The sequence below is a fragment of the Manis pentadactyla genome, chromosome 12, assembly GCF_030020395.1.
Source record: "Manis pentadactyla isolate mManPen7 chromosome 12, mManPen7.hap1, whole genome shotgun sequence".
Classification (NCBI taxonomy): Eukaryota; Metazoa; Chordata; class Mammalia; order Pholidota; family Manidae; genus Manis; species Manis pentadactyla.
Genome location: NC_080030.1, coordinates 13,306,442 through 13,327,225, shown reverse-complemented (window position 1 = coordinate 13,327,225; position 20,784 = coordinate 13,306,442). Strand labels below are relative to the sequence as shown.

The window sequence follows — 20,784 nt, the reverse complement described above, 5'->3', positions numbered from 1 at the left end:
GGTCCTCAACCAGGGGGACCCGGTCTAGAGGTACTTGCTGCTGGCACCCACGTGATACCCCACAGTGCCCAGGATGGCCCCCACCACTGAGAACGGTCCAGCCCCAAATGTCAGCTGTGCCAAAGTTAAAAACATGAGACCCGGTTCCTAAAAAATCACCCTTTGCTGCTTTCACTAGCGAGATGATCCTGTCCCAGAGGCAAGTTTCAAAGGCCGACGCCACCCAGAGCAAAGTAGGAGTGTTACCTCGCCATGGAGCCCTGTCTCCGGTCCCTGTGTGAAGACACAGCCTGAACACATCGCCACCCATGAAAGAACTCTGGGTGTCCACCTGAGATGATGTTAAAAAAAAAAAATTTCACCCTGCATTCTATAACCTAATTCCAATCAACGTTTTTGGGAGAGAGGGTTTCTGGGTCAGAGGTGAATTGCTTTCCCATGGCTGTGATTATCAGTAAATTCCCCCCTTTTTTTCCAAGCCAGGCTATAAGCCCTTTTCCATAGTTTTTTTTCCTCCGTGATATGTTTTTATTATCATTTAAAATGGCTGCATAATATTCCATTTCGATGTGCCAGGCATTGCTTATGCAAAGAAGCCCTGAGCCTGTATACAGACTTGGTCATATTTTGGATTGTCCCCCAGGGGAGTAGGCAAAAGGGCTGCAAGGGAGGAAGGGTTTGGGGGGCTTTCGGCATCACCGAAATGATCTCAGAAGAGTGAACTGAAGTTATGGGGAAAGGAGCCTTTTTTCTGCCAGGAGTTTCCTGTATGTCATGACAGCTGTCAGAGGTAAGGTGAGTCCCTGACTCAGCGCCCCGCCCATCAGCTTTGCTGAGCGAGCAACCAGGCCCGGCACCACCCCCGGGGAGTCCCAAAGCAACAGGCCGGAGCCCTCTCGTGAAGGCACCAGCGCTGGGCGGCCCCAGTGGCCTGGACCAGCCAAGCTGCTGTGCGGTGAGGACAAGATTTCTCAGCCTTGGCACTGCTGACATTTGGGGCTGGATCGTTCCATTCCTCCAAGTTGTGATGACCCGAAATGTCTGCAGACAATGCCAAATGTCCCCTGGGCACAGAAGCACCCCAAATTGAGAACCACTGGGTTGGAGGTTCATGGCCCCCTTAGGGACTTAGCATCTGTAATTATCTGACCTGCTGAGGTCCTGGGATGCTGCACACATTTAAATACACCAGCTGGGCTGAGGGCAAGAGGGGAGATATGGGTCCTGGTTTATACCATCTAACCCACTGGGGATGTATTCTGGTGCATGGTGCACACTACAGACCTAAACTGATTTTTTTTCCCAAGAAATTAACATAGCGTATCTCAGCCTCGACCCTGCTGACAGTTGAGGCTGGATGGTTCTGTGCCGCAGGGCCTGTCCTGCGCACTGCAGGGCATTGACAACCATCCCTGGGCTTGACCCTCTGGATGCCAGGAGCACCCCCAGCCCCGCAATGACGACAACTAAGAGGTCTGCAGACATGGCCAAGTGTCCGCTCAGGGAGGGGGCAGAAACGCAGGCAGCAAGGAGCTCCGCTTAGGCAAAACCCTTTCTTTCTCAGGGGAGCCCTGGGCTCTGCTGTTTGGACCTGGTTTCCTTGAGAAGCTTAGAGTGCTTGGATTATAAGTCTCCAGTCAGGCCCCAGCCCATCTCTTTCTGTGTTTCCATCTCTTCCATTCATTAATTCAGCAGATGCTCCCGAAACCTCAGCCCTGAGCTGAGTCCTGGGGAAGCACAAGTGACTCAGAAGTGACTCAGCCCCAGGCTTTCACCCAGAGCCCATGTCAACAAATGTTTGTTGAATGACTAATCCAGTGCTAACCTGAATTGAGCTTCGGGGTCTGGGGCCAGTGTAGGTGTGGAGTTGGAGCTGAAGCGCAGGTGGGCGTGGTCCCGATGTCACAGCTCCTGCCTGCATGTGGAAATGTCTAGGGACTGAAGCACCCTGCGCGCACTGCGTTTCCTTCTGCATCCATGATCTGGGCGTTCCTGGAAGCTCCAGGGGGTCCCTTCAAGGCTTCCATCTGAACATCCTACAAATCTCATTTTCCAGGAAGATCCCAGACAAGGAAGGAGTGGAGTCAGAAAACACAGGTGTTCAGGGTAGCCTGGCTGGGCAGATGGAGTTCCCTGATGTGCAGTAGCATGAAACAAAATGAGGCCGGGGAAGGGGGCATTTCCCCAAAAAACTAAACAGAATTATCATGAGACCCCGCTATCCCACTTCTTGGCATAGACCCCAAAGAATGAGAAACAGGGACTTGAACCGATGCTTATATACAAATGTCCATAGCAGCACTGGTCACAATGACCACAAGGTGGAAACAACCCGAATGCCCATCCCCAGATGAATGGATAAACACAATGTGGCCATCTGTATCAAGGAATACTACGCAGCCATGAAAAGGAATGGCACTGCACTTCATGCTACCACGTGGGTGAACCTTGTAAACATTACCCTGAGTGAAACATGTGAGGCACAAGGGCCACATATGGCATGCTCCCACCCAGGTGAGGTCCCTCGGATAGGTAAGTTCATAGAGACAGAAAGAAAAAATAGCATGACGGGCACCAGGGCTGGGAGATGGCAAGGGGGAGCTGATGCTTCATGGAGATGGGAGTTTCTGTTTGACGTGATGAAAGCCTTTTAGAAGCAGGTAGTGGGGATGGTTGCATAACAGTGTGAACTTAATAGCACTGAATCATATACTTCACAAAGGTTAAAATGGTAACATTTATGTTATACATATCTTACCACAATTAAACATATAAAGCATTGGGAGTCTCCACAGACTGAAGGCAGTGAGGTGTGTATGAGTCAGACCCGAGGTTCAGTGTTTTCCAGGTGTTTGTGCCCATTGTACAGGTGGGAAAACGGAGGCTTGGGGAGGCAGTGTCCCTGTCCACAGAGTGGAGCTGAGCTTTGAACCTATGTCTGCCTGGAATGGAAGCCTGTCCCCACTGGGATGCCTCTACAGTGGGTAGTCACTGGGTCTCTTCGGGCCTCAGTCTCCCTATCTGGGAACAATGAGGGCATTGGACCCAAAGGTTCCTCTACAGGGTCCTCATACTGCTGACAATTTTATCTCCCCAGGAAAACTAGATAATCCTCTAGCTGCTCCCCTTCACTCTAGAATAAATACAAAGACTTCATTATGGTTGTTGGGGCCCTGCCTCCTTCCGTCCACCTCTCCTCCGGGCTATCTCAGCCACCCTGGCCTCCTTACTCTCCACCAAAATACTCCCTTCCAGTCCTTGCTTCAGGGCCTTTGCACCTGCTGTTCCCTGGGCCTGAAATGCTGTTCCCTGCACTTTCCCCATATCTGCTGGTAGTAGCCAAGCAGAGCTCTACTGGGGGCATCTATGCAGCCTTGAAGCTAGAAACTAGATCCTCAGGTAAGGGTAGGAGGCTGCCAGGCAAAGGGCTGGGGCCACCAGTGGCCCTGTCCAGCCACCCTCCCAAGCCCTGACCATCCAGCTGACCGGTCCTGCTCCCTGGGATGGAAGGCTAAATGCTCTCTTCCTGACGGACACATGCTTGGTGACTTCTTTCAAATGATGGGGCTCCTCCAGGCCTTACTGCACAGCGGCAAATCACTCAGGCATGCGGATCCGGGGAGAGATGAACTCCTTGATGTGCCAGAAGGTGAGGGATGCGTGGGCAGTCACAGAGGCGGCACCCGTCATGGGTGCCTGGGTTCACAAAGCAAGAGAAGCCAGAGTCCCTCAGCGTCCTGTCTCCCAAATCCTCACCCAGACTCCCCAAGTCTGAGACCTAGTGACTGTCCTGTCCCAGAAGGCTCTCCGTAGCCTCCCCTTTCACAAACCCCAGGCCCTCAGCGGCGCCTCTGGATGGAGGATGCCCACATACCCTGCCTCCCATGTGGGGTTCATGGCGTAACCCAGCCAGGCGGGTGTGGGATGGAAGGAGATGCCTGCACAGGGGGGCTTCTGTCTGGGAGGGAGAAGGTGAATCTGGCTGGGGTGCACCAGGGGAGGCAGGAATGCAGGACAGAGGGCAGAGGAGAGCTAGGGAGGGATTAAGGCAGGGGATGACCTCGGCTTTGGGCGCTGTCCCTCTGGCCCTGTGACACGGTGCCCCCACCGTCACACCTGCAGCTGGAAGAGCTCCCTCCCCCTTCCGAGCCCCCACACCCTCTCTGCCTGTCTCTCGGTTCCCTGAGCATTTTTCACCTGGGAGGTGGGCCCTGGCTGGTTCTGACTGAGGTTTGCTGGGAACAGAGACCAACGCCAGGCTGGTACCGACCAGGGAGCCGTCCCACCACTCCAGAGGGGACACAGACCAGGGAGCAGCAGGCAGGAGCCCTGCCAAACCCTGCCCCCTGCTGGAGCCCTTTCTCTGCCCTGCCTCCCCATTCCTCTCTTCTCCTCCCTTCCATCCTTCCTTTTCTTCGTTTCTGTTTCCCTCGTGTGAAATACACATAACCTGAAATGAACCATTTTACCCATTTCTAAGTGTCCAGCTCAGTGGCATTAAGCACCTGCACATACTGTGCAGCTGCCACCACCATCCATCTCCAGAGTTCGGTCATCGTCCCAGACTGAAACTGTGTCCCTATTAAACACTGACGCCCAGCCCTTCCCCCAGCCCCTGACACCAGCCCTTCTGCTTCCTGCCTCTGTGCCTTTGACTTCCCTAGGGATCCACAGAGGTGGGAACCCACAGGATCTGTACTTTCATGGTGGGCATATTTCATTGAGCATGATGTCCTCAAGGTGCATCCATGTTGGGGCAAGTGGCAGAATGTTGGGGCAAGTGGCAGAATGTCCTTTTTCAGTGTTGTGCAATATTCTGCTGCATGTATCTGCTGCATTCCATGCGTCCCTTCGTCCGCGGCTGGACACTCAGGCTGCACCCACCTTTTGATGATTGTGAATCATGCTGCTGTGAACATGATGTGCAAACATCTCTTGGAGATCCTGTTTTCAATTCTTTGGGGATCTACCCATTAGTGGACCCACAGAATTCCCTTGTTTTCTCTTTTAAAGTGTTCTTTAAAACTTTTTTTTGCTGCTACTCAGAAGCTCAAAAGTGCTTTTCTTTTCTGAGCAGCTCCTGCAGGAGCCACTCTCCCAGGCCGAGCTCCTGTACACATCCCAGTGTGTCTGCATCTCCATTCTTCACGGTGTCAGCTCCAGCCAGCCACACTCTGGGCCTCTGCTTCCTCCTCTGTGAAATGGGGGCAACAGCGAGGAGAGCGGTGAGCTCTGCCAGAGGGTGCCCGGAAATCAGGTTTTTGCAGCAGCCTGAGTTGTACAGAAAGGCAGCGTATCACCCGGAGCTGGACAGGCCTGCGGTCGAGGTGCCGCTCACACCCGGCACGCCCGCCTGCCTGCTCAGCCTACAGGCTGCTCTGAGTGCAGCGAGCATCTCACCCCACGGGCCCGGATGGCCGAGGACAGCCTACTCAGGAGGGCACACTGGTGCCCGGATAACCTCTTCCAGGCCAAGGCCTGGGCTCAGAGCCTCTCACCCCCATCAGGGGAGGAAACATGGGCCCCCGCTTCCAGGTCCTCACTTGGGCCAACACCATCTGCCCTCCCTTCCGGTCTGCGGAGACCACTCAGCGGCCCAGACCCCCAGGCCTCCTGGGTCCCTCGGCTCCCCCCTAAGCAGCAAACACAAACCCTGGGGGAGCTGGGCTCGCCACTGCCTGCCAACGGCACGCTGCTTGCCAGGACTTGATTCCGTTTTAACCTAGGACAACGTGAACGGAACATTCTATTGACAAGCCTTTTTTTCCCAGCCCCACCCTGGCTTTTTTGTTTTATTTTGTTTTGTTTCTTCTAAATTCAGGGAGTATTCCCTGGTACTCATAAACCTAAAACCTGGGGTTTCCTGAGATGACAGAACTGGTCACTGACTCCAACAGGGGCCAAGACGGTGCCGGGTGGTGTGCAGTGTGGATCGGACTTGGAGCCCGCAGGTCCAGGTGGACCCCAGCTCTGGTGCTTGCCCGCTGGCAATAGCCTTGGGCATCCACACCCCATCCCTGCTGACTGAGAGCACCTCCCAGGCTGGTCAGAAAAGTAAATCAGAGAGTCGTGCCCATCAGAGGGTGGGCACTCTGCCTGGGCCGTTCTCCCCTCTGTGCTCCAGCGGGGCGGGGACCCCATCTGGAGGACCTCGGGCAGGGCCCAGAGGCTGGCACACGTGCAGCACCCCGGGGTCTCCAGCTCAGCCGTCCATGGGCCACAACTGAGCCTAACAGCTCTAAATTGTCACAGTCATTCAGGAAATAGTTCCACCAGGTCCTGCCTTCTCCTGCGCTTCCTGATTGCCCTCTCTCTGCCTTAATCACCACTGGTTTCAACCTTGACCCCAAGTTGGCCTTTTGGGGACTGTCCCAAGACAGAAAGACACACTCCGCAGCCAAATGCCTCATCTGGGGCCTCGGGGTTCTGTGATGTTCCGAAGCAAGGAGATAAACCAGGAGTCCGGGCTCCTGCCAGCTCCGTCCCTCCACACGGCTGTAAAACATGCCCAGAGGCACCAATCCTGACTCTCCAGGGCAGAATTCCCCATGTTCCTGACGTGTCTCCGTGTTTCTGTTGAACCCCAAAGCTCAAACACATCCTGCTGTCTCATTTCCTCTAGCATGGCCCAGGGTGACTTGGACCAGCCTGCTGGGGGCTGGTGGGTTCATTTTGAGTCATACAGAGATTCGTCAAAGGGAAGGTTTCTTATCTCAGAGGTTGGTGGCTGTTCTCTTGAGCATAGCTGGTTCCCACCAGCCCTCTCTGCCTGTATCTCTGCAGCTCCCTGCAGGAGCCCATGGGCTGGCTTTTCTCTGCCCGCCAAGATCTGGGCAGCCCCGGTGACAAAGCAGAGGCTGGGGTGCTGGACAGGTCTGAGCTGAGCTCCTGAGTTCACCAGTCAGCCTGTGGCTCCTGGCCCCACCGCTCCCTCCTCACTTGCAGCTGTGTCGACCAGGGCCCCTCTGATGGATGGGGCCTGAGCTGTGCCTGGCACACAGGAGGTGCTCAATTAAGGCAGACAGTGGAACTCAATGTCCCCCGGGCTGCTCTCTGCACCGGGACACTCCAAGATTCCCAATGGAAGCACACAGGCCGAACGTTGGTGCAGGTGACCTTGCATGGCGTCTTTCTCAAGTGTAACTGTGTGTCTCACAGATGCCCTTTTAAGTGGGAATGGCCCCTCAAAGATTTTTTTGCCTGGAGGAAAAGTTTTGGCGATTGTTTTTATTATTGTCATTGCTGCGGTGGGCTTGTTTGTTTAAGAAACAATTGAGATGCTCATTTGTTGGTAACAGCCAAAAAGTGGGAAGAACCCAAGGGTCCGTCAAAGAGTGAGCACAAAGCTGCGGCGTATCTACACGATAGAATATGGCTCAGCCGCAACAAGGAATGCAGCCGCGACTCACACTGCAGTGTGGGCGAACCTCGAAGCCGTCATGCTGAGTGTGAGAACTCAGACACGAAAGACCGCGTGTCGTGTCATCCATGTATATGAATGCCCAGAACAGGCACATCCTCTTAGAGGGAAAGCAAATCAGCGGCTGCCAGGGCCTGGGGAGGAGGACGGGCAGTGACTACTCCTGGGCACAAGGTTTCCTTCTTGGGTGATGGGAATGTTCTGGAACTAGATCAGGTCATATTTGCACAGCACTGTGAATGTGCTAAATGCCGCTGAATTGTTTGCCTTAAACGCTTGATTTTGTTATGTGAATTTCACCTCATTAAAAACAAAGTATTTTTAAAAGAAGCATTTGGGAATAGAGGCTTCAACTGTTCAACTTTGCTATGTTTAATAAAATTCTTTGGTAAATGTAAAACAAAATTTGACAAAGTGTGCATTGTTGGATGAATGGGTACCAAGACATGGTGTGATGCACACACATGCTGTGGAATATTATTCAGCCTTAGAAAGGAAGGAAATACTGACACATGCTGCAGTGTGGATGACCCTTGAGGACAGTATGTGGAGCGAATAAGCCAGTCACGAGAGGCAAATGCTGTATGACTGCACTTGTATGCGGTCCCTAGAATATTCAAACTCATAGAGACAGAAGGCAGAACAGGGGCTGCAGGGGCTGGAGGAGAGGCATTGCGAGTTACTGTTAAACGGGGACAAAGTTCAGTTTTACAAGATGAGAAGAGCTCTGGAGAATGATGGTGCATGTACTTAATGCCACTGAATGTACTTAATGCACATGGAAATGGTCAAGATGGTAAATTCTATGCTGTGTATTTTACCACACTTTGATAGATAAATATTTAGAATGTTGGATATAATGACAAAGAATAACCAACCTTCAGTAATTTTGCATCTGTTATGCTGACAGTAACATTAGCTTATTATATTAACAGACATACAGAAAGGGTGACAATTCAAACTCTTTTTTCCATTTTTATGAAGTAAAACTCTAGAGTATCAGTAATGTGTATAATTGGATGCAAGAGTGATTTTCAGAAAAACAATGTATTTCCTACTTTGTGGTTTAAAAATAGTTCAGCCTATGCATTTGTCAACCTTATGTCAAGATGGAAAAGCGAGCCCCTAAGATAGAGAGTGGGGGATTGAAAAAACGGTATGAACCTGACCTTATCATTAGATTCACCATTGTTATTTCACGTAATTTCCTTTGAAGCATATCAACTCTAAAACTTATGGGGAAACAAGGAGGGGATCTCTGGTTTGATGGCGTTGTAAACAGTGTAGTCTTTAATTTTATTCTTCCAAGTAATGCCATGTGTACCTGAGAGAAATCAGATTACATGGAAATCAGAAACTGTTCAGCCCTAATGAAAAAATAAACTCAACTGGAGCTCTGTGAGGGCAGAGAAAATGTCTGGCTCACCACTGCGTCCTCACTGCCCAGCTCAGGCCATGGACCTAGGCAGAAAACTATGGCCTGAGGGCCAAATCTGGGCCCCCCAACTGTTTCTGTAAATAAAGTTTTATTGGTACACAGCCACACACATTCACTGACATATATACTGTGGTTGCTTTTGTAGTTTAATGGCAGACTTGAATAATTGCAACAGAGACTGTATGGCCCCAGAAGCCAAAAATATTTACTGTCTGACCTCTTACAGAAAGTCTGCTGACCCCTGGTCTAGAACAATGTGAATGACAATAAAAGTCTGCTGAATTAGATCTGATTCAAAGTAGAATTGGCTACTAGAAGCATCTCCTGTTTCTGGAAATACAAGTGCAATTGAGGGCCTCTGGTTCTTGAAGAAATAGAGCAGATCCACCTTGTATGGTTCTCTGAGGCTCCTAAGAGAAAGTTATAGAATAAACAGTAGGAAAGAGTGTGCTAGGCCCCTGGGCTTGGACAGAGTAATCCCAGCCTCTCAAGTAGTCAGAGGGAGATGAAGTGGCAAGAATGGATTCCACTGTTGTTCAACCAATCACAGGCAGGAAAACTTTCTAGATCAAGTTTTACTATCACCACAGAACCTCTGTGCGGGCCAGACAAGGATAGCTTCCCCAGTCTCCCTGCCCAACTTAAACCCTTATAGATGCCTTGCCAAAGTCTCCTGTCTGTCTGGGGTCCCTGCATCCCCCAAGAAAGTGCATGACAGCATGGACGACCCTCAGTCTCTGCTGCTTCCAAAGAAAAATTTTTTTTTAGAATACATGGGGCATTGCCCTAGGAATCGTGGTGTAGTGGCAAGACAACGTGTGCAAAAACAGGGTTCAAGTGGCTGGTTAGATGTGAGAGAAAAATGCAGAAAAAGAGTTGCTGGAAATGTAGCAGATGCCTTGAACACAAAGTACTGGAAAATGCTATGCACAGGTTTCCTTCCAAGCTGGGACCCGAACTGGGGTCACAGAGAGGTGTCTGAAATGGGTGGGATGTGTTCTATGTCTGAAAGGAGCCTGCCAGCTGAACATCAGATTCCCGCCACCTCTTTATGAAATGCACAGTCTTCCTTGGCCCAGGCAGTGCTTGAGAGGGAAAGACGGACAGAGCGAGAGAGTACAACCCTGCAAGGGGCATGGAAAACAGAAAATGAATGTTCTCTCCCCATTGGCCAGTCTTATCCCTTCCCTGGGAGGGTCAGGCAGGGGGCAGGTGGCAAGCCCTGAGGGTCAGGACTGTGGGACAGGAGAGAGGAGGGTGGTTCTATGTCCTCACATGTATGTCTTGAGAGAATCGGTCCTCAGGAAGGCTGAGGACCCGAATTTTTCCTGGGCTGGAAGGGATCTGCTCTGCGGCAATGTCTCGGTCAGGAGCCATGAAGAGCCGCCACATCGCAGGGCCCACGCACTCCAGCTCCTCAAATTCAAACGCAGGAGCTTTCTAGGCATGGATGTCACGGCATTTCCAGCCAGTCTCATTGTCGGCTATAAAAATAACCCCTGTTGAAGTGGTGACAAGCTCATGATACAGTCCAGCAGTGCCACCCAAGGGCAATGGCATCTGTCCCCCTCAAGTGGAAAGTACCCCGGCGCACCTCTGAATTAAAGGTAACACCGTGGTTCAGGACACGCCTGCGATTTTAGCGAATGGTGGTGGATGGCAGAGTTGGTCCATACAAGGCATTTGTCGCGCTCAAGGCGCCTTCTCTCCCAAGACCTTTGCCCAATCACATAGGCATCCCATCTCCCCATCTTCTCTCCAATTTCCTTTAGAGCGAGACTCCTATACTAAGGAGCAGGGCAGTAGTGTATTTAATGCAGACGGAGTCACCTCTCGGCATGTTCCTGGCTGGCAGAACTAGAATATGTAAGTCCAGCTGTCAAGGCACAAAGCAATCACTGTCTCAGCAACCATAGATTTAGTAATAACTACCTGAACCAGTAAAAACAAAAACCGCTACTACTGGCGGGGTGGGGGGAGGAGGAGGAAACAGGGAGTTGTTCCCTGGGTACAGAGTTTCGGTTTTGCAAGGTGAAGAAGTTCTAGAGAGCCGTTGCCCAACAAAGTGAACATATAAAAACTACTGAATTGTATGCTTGGAAACAGTTGAGATGGTAAATTTCATGCTATGTGTTTTTTTTTTTCTTTACCACAATTGGAAATTGAAAACAAACAAAAAGTACTATTACTACTGTTCTTACTCCCTTGAGCATCTAGAATGTGCCGATGACTCTGCGGCGGATTCTCACAATGGCCTTGAGAGATGGATGTTATCATCTCCTCTTTACAGATGAGGGAAAATAACGGCGATGTGACGCGAGCTCCCCAGGTCCGCCCCGCTGTGAAGAGAACTGGATCCGCAGCAAGCCTGTCTAGCTCCAGGGCCGGGCGTCTTGCACCAGGCCCACGGCTTCCTCATAACCCGGGGGCTTCTCTTAGGGGATAAGTCACCAGGGGTCTCACCCCGGGGTCTGGAACCGGAGTTCTGGTCCGCCTTGTTCTCTGACAACCAGGATGCCCACTTCCTTTAAAGAATGTGTTTATGGTTGAACAATGACTACATCTTGTCTTGGGTCTTTTTTGGCTCTTGGAGTGGAAACTCTGTCCTTTGTCTTCAGTACGAAGAAACAATATTCACCACCGACCACTATCTCAAAAGCCCTTATGCTTCTGATCCTCACGAAAGGCTCTCTGAAGTTTAGCACAGGGAAAACTCCCGGAAGGTCACAGGATTGTTCATTTACTAAACTTGTTTCTTACAATAGACTAGTTTTTTTAAAGTCTACAAGACATATAGTATTATATATTACTGTTTGTATTATTGATGTAATATGCTGATATTGATATAATTTTATATTGATTTATACATTTATATTATATACATTAGGTCTTATTATATTCATTATATTATATATTAGTGTTATTTAAACTCAGATTTCTTTGCTAGCTATCACATGGTTGGTTATCCAGAGTGGGTAAAGTGCTTTTCAGTTTTTTCATTCATGGAAAATATTTTAAAAAAATTTTAATTGGAATATATTTGACATATAACATATAAATTTAAGGTGTACAACATGTTCACTTGATAAATTTATCCATTGTCATTATAATAATAGCTTCTTATTACATTATATAATTACCATTTCTTTTAGTGGTTGGAATAATTAAGCTCTAGTTTCTTAGCAAGTTTGATGATGATAATATGATAATACCACATTGCTGTCTATGTGGACAAAATATTTTAAATAAAGATGAGGCTTGCAGGATGACACCTATTCCATTTTCTTTTTTTATGTTACTTGAAATCCTAAAGTATGTGCCTTTCTTGAATAGTCTTAAGAACCTTTAGAGCTAGAGAGGTCTTCACTTGTTGTCCAGTTCAACCTTCTTGGCTAAATGAAGAAACTGACCCCCAGAGCATGAATTAGATTGGGGATGAAGCAGAGCAACACAGCACAGCCGCCAGGCGGCCAATCAAAGAGCTATTTAAAGACCCACTAGACAGAAACACAATTCTAACCATGCAAGCGCACATCACGTAATTTCTTTGGAATAAGTTTGCGATAAGGATCATATTTCCATTTCCCTTTATGTTTTTCCAACAACAGCTCATGATACAATTTGTACAGCTCCTGGTAACTTTTACTGGGGAAATTTTTGGAAAAAAAAAAAGACCCTGTTTCAAAGGAACCAGACCTGATAAGAGGGCAGGAATATTTATTCCATTATTTCAAGAGACAGGTTCTTTGTTTCTCAGACACTTCCTGTTTTAAAAATAGCTCTCCACAACTGTTCCAGGACAAGAATGTCCTTTTAAATTAAACTGGCTTTGAAGATGCAATTTCATTTGCTTGGGGCAAACTGCAGATAAAATAGTCATCCTTTTCCAAAATGCTGTTCACACCGAGTATCCTGAACCCTTGGGATCTGGTCCATCTGCCAGTCGTAGCTGGACGGCAAGAGGCTGGGGCACCAACTCCCACGGACTGGAGCCAGAACATGGGGCGGGGTAGGGAGGGATGTCACCCCCTCAGGGGACAAAATCATCCAACCATCAGGGTGGTAAATTAATGATGTTGCAAAGCCAAAAATTGCTGCTCATCTGAAAGACTTGGCTAAGTAGAAGGAAAGTGTTACTGTGAGTTTTGTTAGATGTGATCATAGCATGGGGGTTATGTGTGAAGGCACCCACATTTCTCCCCAGCATGTACTTGAATGTTAAAGGGTGGAGGGGTGCCATGACTGAACTGCTTTGAAGTGCATCTGCCAAGAGAAGAGAGTCAGTGAGAGGGATCAGGGAAGCGGAGGGGGCAGAATTCTCATGAGCTGAAGCCAGGTGGCAGGTGTATGGGTGTTTATTGCACTTGTCCTGCAGCTATTATGTTTGGAGACTTTCATAATAAAAATTTTTCAAGCTGGATACTCTGTTTTCCAGGAAAGGGCATGAGTTTTTCTCTGCCAAGGAAGTGCAGCAAGAGCCCGTGGGAATGTGGATGGATTGGTGGTTTGAGGCTATTTGCACAGCAGGTGTAGGTCCATGTGTGCGCGTGAGCATCTCTCAGTGTATGTGAGCCTAGGGGAGAGGGAAACAGGATTTAAGACTGGCTTGTGACCTTTTTCCTGGGGCATCTGGGAACCTCTAAGGCTGGATGAGTCCTGGACACCCTCACCAAACACAAACCAGAGAAGTTCACAACTGTGCCTTCAGGAATTTGCGGATTCCCTAAGCCCATCCCACCCCCCTGGGTAAGAACTTCTCATTCAGTGAGTGACCTTTCTGTACTTTTCTGGCTACCATGCCTTTGTAAAGCAGCAGCTAAGGTTGGTGAGATACTAAGCCACCACTGCTGTCTCGCTTTGGGGCTCTGGGCGAAGGACTTCAGACACTGAGCCTCCATTTTCTCATCAGGGAAATGGCCTGACACCCCACCCTCCTCACCTACAAAGTTGCTCTGATGTTAGAACAAAATGATGCAAGTTGAATGACTCAGGAAACTGTTGAGCTTTTTTCACCAAACGTGGAGTGTGGGTGTTGGGTTTGAGAGTGGGGCTGGGGGCTGGGCCTACGCGGAGAGAGGGGACACAGTGCCTTCCCCAGAGGGATACGATGGCAGGGCCACGGGGCATGGGGCTTTCAGATTTCTTCTGAGGGTTCCACCTCAGGAGGCAGAGGCCTCCGGAATTGCCGCCAGCCGCATTCTGGAAGCGGCCCACTTTTCCAGAAGGGGTTAGGGGCACCTCAGAGGTTCGGAAGCCTACAGGTCTCACACCAGGCCCCAGGCCCCAGACCCCTGGCCCTGTGATGACAGAGAAGCAGCACCAGGGAATCCCATCCCCTCCAGAGCCCCAGGGGCCCCTCATCTGTAACCTGGAAAAGGGACATTAGGGCCAAGGGCTCAGACTGTCCTGGTTGACCCCCAAATTCCCTGAAATCTGTTGTAAACCTTGATTGTGAGTTTTACTCACATGGATTATTGCCCCAACACGAGTCTATGTCACCAAATACCTCGGTGGCTCTGAAACGTTATCTTTCAAAAATCGATTTACTGCGAGGTGACCACGCTCAGTATCAGTGAAATGTCACGCTGACGGCACGCACCCTGGACACAGTGTGATGAGAAGGATGCTTTACCTCTGTGGTTCCCCCAAGCCCATTACCCCAAGTCCAACGTGAGAAAAACACCAGATGAATCCCACCTGAGGAGCATCCTACAAACCCCTGACCAGTCCTCCTCAAAAACACCAAAGTCAGGCAAACCCAGAAAGTCCGAGAAACCGTCTCAGCCCAGAGGAGCCGAAGGAGACATGTGAACTGATTGCCACGTGGGACCCAGGGGCGGAGAAAGGGCATTGGGGGAAACTGAGGAAATCTGCATAAACTGCGGACTTTTAGTGAATCATACCATCTCAGCAGTGGGTCATGGATTGTAACACAGACACCATATTAAAAATAGGGCAAGTTGTATGAGGGGTTTATGAGAACCCTTCTATTGCCTTTGTGACTGTTCAATAAGTCTAAAACTAGGTCTAAAAAGTTATTAAAATGCAACAAACAAATAGATCATCATGTCTCAGAATGGCTCCCTGGCTGGGATAAAGCATTTGTATCAGCAGCCGACAGCCAGTGTGCAGGGGGTGACCCCTCCCTAAAGGGTATGGGAGGGGACAGCAGAGAACTGGACCCAGAGACACAGGACACAGGCAAGGAACTTTTCCTAAGAAGGACTTGGAGGATCTTACTCTACCAGGGGCAGGGTGGGGCCATGTGCCCTGTGCTTTCCAGTAAAGGCTGGTTCTGATGCGGAACATTCCAGGATATTTATTTATCCTGGTGGTCCCATCTTGGCCCCTTCTGCACCTGTCCAGTTTTGGGGTGGGAGGTTCTCTGCTGCGATTTCTCTGGATAAAGGCCCCCTGAGACTGTGTGCCCAGCTGTGCAGATCCACAAGGGTTTATCATCTTTACCTGGAAGAAGGGCCCAGGGCTGTCTCATCTACCGGGGGACAGTGGGAAGCAGGACGGGAGCAGACCTGCAAGATGCTCAGCAACCCCTGAACATTCCAGTGGTTATGTCCAAGCTTCTGGAATGTTCTAGGGGAATTCAGCTATGTTCTAGCAGAAGGCTCTTCAAGCAGGGGCTCAGGTGTGAAGACTGCATGGCATCCTTGCCGCTAGTGTAGACCAGGCCTGGGGGGACTGTGAGTGGGAATCTCTCTTCAAACCTTGGTGCTGAGACAAAGGGCCGCCCGCCCTAGTTACTAAGAGGTCAGAGCCAACCATTTCAGAGACCTGACCTGGAGGCACAGGGTGACCCCTGCAAACATGCAAAAGTGGCTCTGTCTGTGGCCCAGAAGCTCCTCAAGCACTTAGGATTTAAACGGGAACCCCGGGCCGGTCCCGCCTTGCTACAAGGTGGGACTGTTCGTGCAATGAAAACAATGTTTATGTAAAAGGAAAAAAAAGATTCTTGTGTTTCATATTAAAATATTTTATATTAATTGCTCAAACTTAATTTTTATACAACGAGTGCATACATTTCCGGAGTGTCGTCTCAGGAGGGAGGTCAGGGAAGCTCAGCCCAGGCAGGGGGAAGGGCTGGGCGCTGCCACTCAACAGGGATGTCACGGACGGGGTGCAGCTGCGCCTCTCTGGGCCTCTCCTCCGGGCTGGGCTGCCTTTCCTGGTCCCGGGGCGGCCCCTAGGCCCCAAGGCCCCCTGACCAGCGAGTCCTTGCTGTAACAGTGGCTGTGACGTCGCTTGAGACAGGGCCGCCGTGAGCGTGTGTATACAGACCCTGGTCTTCTCCTTTCGCAGACCTGCCCCCGAGGCCGGCTGCCTGGACGCGCTGTGTGGGGATCTGCGCCTAGGCGGCGGGCATGTCGGCCTTGCTGAGGGCGATGGCCAGCTCCAGGTCCTCCTGCTCCTGCCTCCGCAGCCGCGCCAGCCGCTCCTGCTCCGCCCTCTCGCTCTCCCGCTTGGCCCACGCCAGCTGCTGCTCCTCATTGCCAAACTACGGAGGAAAACGGAGGCTGTTACACGGCCCGGAGGCTGCAACCCGCTGGTGGCGGTGTGGGGACACGGAGACGGCCTGTCGTGGGCTGGCGGGGCGCAGGGTAGGACAATGCTGGGATGCGTGGTGGGGAGTTACCCAGTGTGCATGTGCAAACTAGGAAGAGCCAAAAGCCTATGTCTTGGGGGTGGGGGTGGTACACCCCCCTCCCCGTGCTGACCCATAGTCACATGCATCTGGAAGCAGGGCTGAGTCTGGCCTTAACCTCTACCTCGGACTTCAGAGAACCAGCTGCCCTGCCCTCCTCAGGGAACTGAAGCGGGAAATGGTGCATATCAGTTTGGGGACACAGAGAAGGTTCTGGTGATTCCTAAGACTAAGTCTATGAGGCTTCAAGAGAGAGAAGCCCCCACTTGGCCTCCCCTCCATCGAGAAAGTGGCCAGGGAGCAGAGGTCAGCTGAAGCCCAAGAACCCCAGGATGGCAAACCTACAGGCCTGGGGCCTGAGGATGAGCCAGCCGTAGGCCGAGGACCCTGGTGGGCAAGGAGCCAGTGCTGGAGGGCTCTGGCACTCACTGGCTCTGACTCCAGACAGGCAGGGGCAACATGGCCTTGGAACACGGCATCTCTACCCCAGTCCGCTCCGGGCGGCCCTGGGGCCCACTGAGAGCCACTCTCCTTGAACCCTTACAGGAGCCCTGGCATTTACACTGCCGTTTGGTGACCCAAACCATTCTAAGCACCTTAGCTCTCTGGGAAGAAAGGCAGAGCCAGGTCCGACACCCTGGGTCCTAGCACAGGTCTCCGGCTCCTCCAGGCCCCCCGACCACTTGGCTCTGTTCCTGGGGAGACTTCTCTGCCCTCTTGGCCCTGACACCCCCAGGCAAAAGCTGTGGCCTGTTCAGGGACTTGCCTGCCCAGCTCAGTGACTCCGGCAAGCTCTCGGCTAAGCATGGATTACACCAAAGATAAAGGGCAGGCTGGCCCTCTGCAGGTGCCCCTATGGGGCAAGCAGACACACAGATACCCCAGTGAGACATGGTTCCCACAGAGAGCCCGGCAGACACTCCTGCGAGTGCCAGGGCAGGAACAGGGCAGAAGTTCACTACTTCACACGCGTGCCAAGTCTGAGGGAAAGCCCCGCAGGTGGGCTCCTTTGGCAGCTGGGGACACTGAGGCCTGGGGAGCGGGGAAGCTTGGGAGAGGGGGAGGTATCACCACAGCTTCAGGCAAAGCGGGGGACACAGACGGGGACAGGCCCCAGAGACCCTGGCCCCAGCCCAGGGGCAGCTCTGGCTGTGGGGACCGAGAGCCCGACCCTGGTGACGCCAGAAGAGAGTGTGGGTGGGAAGGGCTGGGCCAAAGGGCCCCAGCAAGCCCCACAAAGGCAGAGTTGCCCTCGGAGGCTCCGTGGGCCAGCGAGTGGGGGGAGTTTCTGAATGTCCTGAGCAGGTGCGGGGTGAGAAAGGGCCAGGCATCAGAGCCTGGGGCAGGGGCCAGGGCAGCGGGGGCGGGGGGAGTCTGGCCTGGAGCCAGGTGTGGCCTGGAGGCGGGTAAGGGCCACGCCAGGAGCGTTGCTCCACCTGGCGCTGGGAGTCAGGCAGGGACGCTCCAGGGGTCCACATGACGAGAGCCATCCTGGGAGCAAGGGCTGAGGCTTGTTTCTTGGAGAAATTGCTCAGAAAAATGCTCAGGGGGCAGATGGGTCTCCCGGCAAGACTCCCCAAAAACCAGCCCCTGCCCCATGTTGCCTCCGTGGGTCACAGATAAGTAACACGACCTCCACACCCCACTGACCTCTTTGGGGAATTTTCCAACACCTCATCAGCAGAAAAACAAGGAAAAAGCCACAAATTTCAGGCGGAAATGGCTCCATGGTGCAGCCGACAGCAGCAGGAGGAGAGGGGAGAGCTGGGCAGACAAGGAGCCAGCCCAGAGGAGGGTGAGGGTGGAGCCTGGTAAGTTACGACTGGGGTGACCCCAACCAAGGCCTGAACTGAGAGACACGATCAGCCGAGATTGCTGGGCTGCGAACCAGCCACAGGCCCACACCAGTCGCCGCTCGACCGAGTCTCAGGATGTCAGTGCAGGGGCTCCTGCTCCAGGGGTCTGCGTTTCCAGACTCGACGTGCCAAGAAGAACGTTCCAGATGCCTTCAGAGGGGCCTGGTTGGAGGCCAGCTTCTGGCCCTGTGTCAGGACTTGCGCCAGCCCCGTGGTTTGTGTGCACTTGAGCAGCACGTTGCCCTGTGACGTCTGAGATTGAGGACGGGAGGAAGGGGCTCTCTGGGGCTCCCTCTGTGTCTGGAATCAGCAGCAAATCCTTTCCCGGCCCTGGTGGGGACCCCTTGACTGGGACACTCGCTGGTCCTGAGATGGCCATGTCACATGACAGGCCAGAGGGTGCAGCTTCTCAGTGAACGGTGGCTGATTTCTGCTCCGTTCTCCTGCGTCCTGGAACAGAGGCACAGTGGTGTGCGAGAACACCGCCCTTCCGAGACATCTCCTGTCCTGAGGCTTGCCCACTCAGCATGGACAATAAGCAATTTTATTTCGGTGGCCTCTCTGCAGAAGTCCGAGCTTCAGATGGCCCCACACGTGAAGCACCTTCCCTCACTGAGGATCAACACACACATCCCATGTGGGGACGCTTCTAGCTACCTCCCAATAACTTGCTTGTCCTGATGCTGGAATCATGCAACTCATGTAACGACGCAAAGGCCTGTTCCACCCAATATTTGCTCTGCTCCTAATGCACTTCCGAAAAAGAGCCATTTTGCTAACCTATAAATGCTACTTCCTGACAAACACATTTGCCTGGGAATGGCTTGTTTTTAAAGAAATCCAGAGAGGTTTCCTGTGACCGGCTACAAGCCCAAGTAACCCACTGATGGAAACATGGGGCTCATTAGAGGATCCCGGTGTGGCAGACCGGGTGTCCTCGGTTGGGGGACCACATGCTTGTGTGACAGCTTCTCTGAACTCCAGCACAGACCTGGCTGCTTTTGCAGGGGTGGTGACAGGCCTCAGTGGCACCCTTGGGACATTGGATCTGAAAAGAGCTCTGTTGGTCCTGCTGGGCTGTTAGAGGCCCGTCAGCATTTACTGGGGAGGTTGAAATACACACACCGGAGGAAATATTTTGGTCTTCCTTTGAGTGAGCACGAATCTTTAAGGCCCGGTGAGCCCAGAAACCACAGGCTGATGAACCGAGTCCCTGGACACTGAAAATGCAAACATCCTGGGTCCCCAGGTTGACCATGACTTTGGACTGTGGAATGACTGAGGGGGACACACCAAACCATTAGGTATCTTGCCTCTGTTGCACCTGGCCCATCAGACTGGCCACATCTGTCAGGTGATGATGGCCTTGGAAAAACAAGGGCATCCAAAATGGAAAGGGGTTTTAAGCAGAAACAGCACGGCAGCAAAATGGACAGATTCCAACCCCTCACCTGGAGATGAGGGAGATTAAATAAGGGGAGTGTTTTAAAATTGAAGTTAACTGCTGTTCTGGAATGACCAGAAATGCTGGGCCAAACGGTAGCTGGACACCTTAGGATGTGTAAAAAAAAAAAAAAAGTTTTCCAAAAACCATCCACGAATAGTTGGGTGGGGGGTGGGTGCAGGAAACAGACTGTGCACTTCAGAAAGAGAATAGTCATCTCTTCAAATTGCCGTTCAAATCCACTTACTCCTCTTCCCGACCCAAAACAGAGTACCTGAGTCATGCGTGAATAGCGTCAGTTTCTTTTTTTTTCATCAGCACTGAATATTTTTTTTCCACCGAGAAAACAAATGCTGTGCTATTCAAGAAAACTGTAGATAAAGTGGGTTTTGTTTCTGGCTTTTATTAAGAAGGTCGCCAGATTATACATCCACATCATGCACTGGCTGTCAACAAAACTCAGCAACTGCAGTCCTAAAATATTTACAGGTCGTCAAGAGCCAGGAACAGGTCAGCATCTCAGGCGACTTCAAGAAGCCACGGTGCACAAGGTGGATTTGAAATGAAGCGGGAGCTCCCTGGGCACTGATAGGGCAGAGCTTGTTTTAAGATGGATATTCTACAAGTCCAAGTATCTATAAATAATGCGTCTCACACCAAGAAACAAGGTACTCTGCACATTCAAATGAATAAAACCTTTTTAAAAATACGCGTGCCCAACAGATATCAGACGCTCTGGGAACATGACTGAAAACACCTGGAAAGTGATGGCATTTTATAATCTGGAATTCTTTTTTCACACGGAGAAACAAAGCCAGGCTTTCAAAATCCCAGGATTAGCTTCTGAAAAGGCACTTCACTTGGCTAAATGGCTTTTTGAGGGATTTTTTGTTTTTTGTCAAAAGGGAAGGGTTTCAGAGCAGTTGTTCTAGGTGGGGTTTCTGTATGCACCGTCGCTGACATGAAGTA

General features: G+C 51.4%; 2 protein-coding genes across 7 annotated transcripts in view; one reads left to right on the top strand and one right to left on the bottom strand.

The window, feature by feature from the left end:
- Positions 1-4,325, top strand: part of FAM32A (family with sequence similarity 32 member A) — a 126,607-nt gene extending 122,282 nt beyond the window's left edge. Inside the window, exon 5 of the mRNA XM_057489432.1 lies at positions 4,311-4,325. The gene's annotated coding sequence lies outside the window, so the exon portion shown is untranslated. The remainder of the gene's footprint in view (positions 1-4,310) is intronic.
- Positions 4,326-15,822: 11,497 nt separating this feature from the next.
- Positions 15,823-20,784, bottom strand: part of EPS15L1 (epidermal growth factor receptor pathway substrate 15 like 1) — an 89,191-nt gene continuing 84,229 nt past the window's right edge. For 5 of the 6 annotated variants that reach the window (XM_036876064.2, XM_036876065.2, XM_036876070.2 and 2 more), the window contains one exon: positions 15,823-16,368. In XM_036876064.2, coding sequence (XP_036731959.2) covers positions 16,222-16,368 — 147 coding nt within the window. In that variant the 3' untranslated portion in view covers positions 15,823-16,221. The remainder of the gene's footprint in view (positions 16,369-20,784) is intronic. The other variant, XR_005022802.2, reaches the window with a different exon arrangement.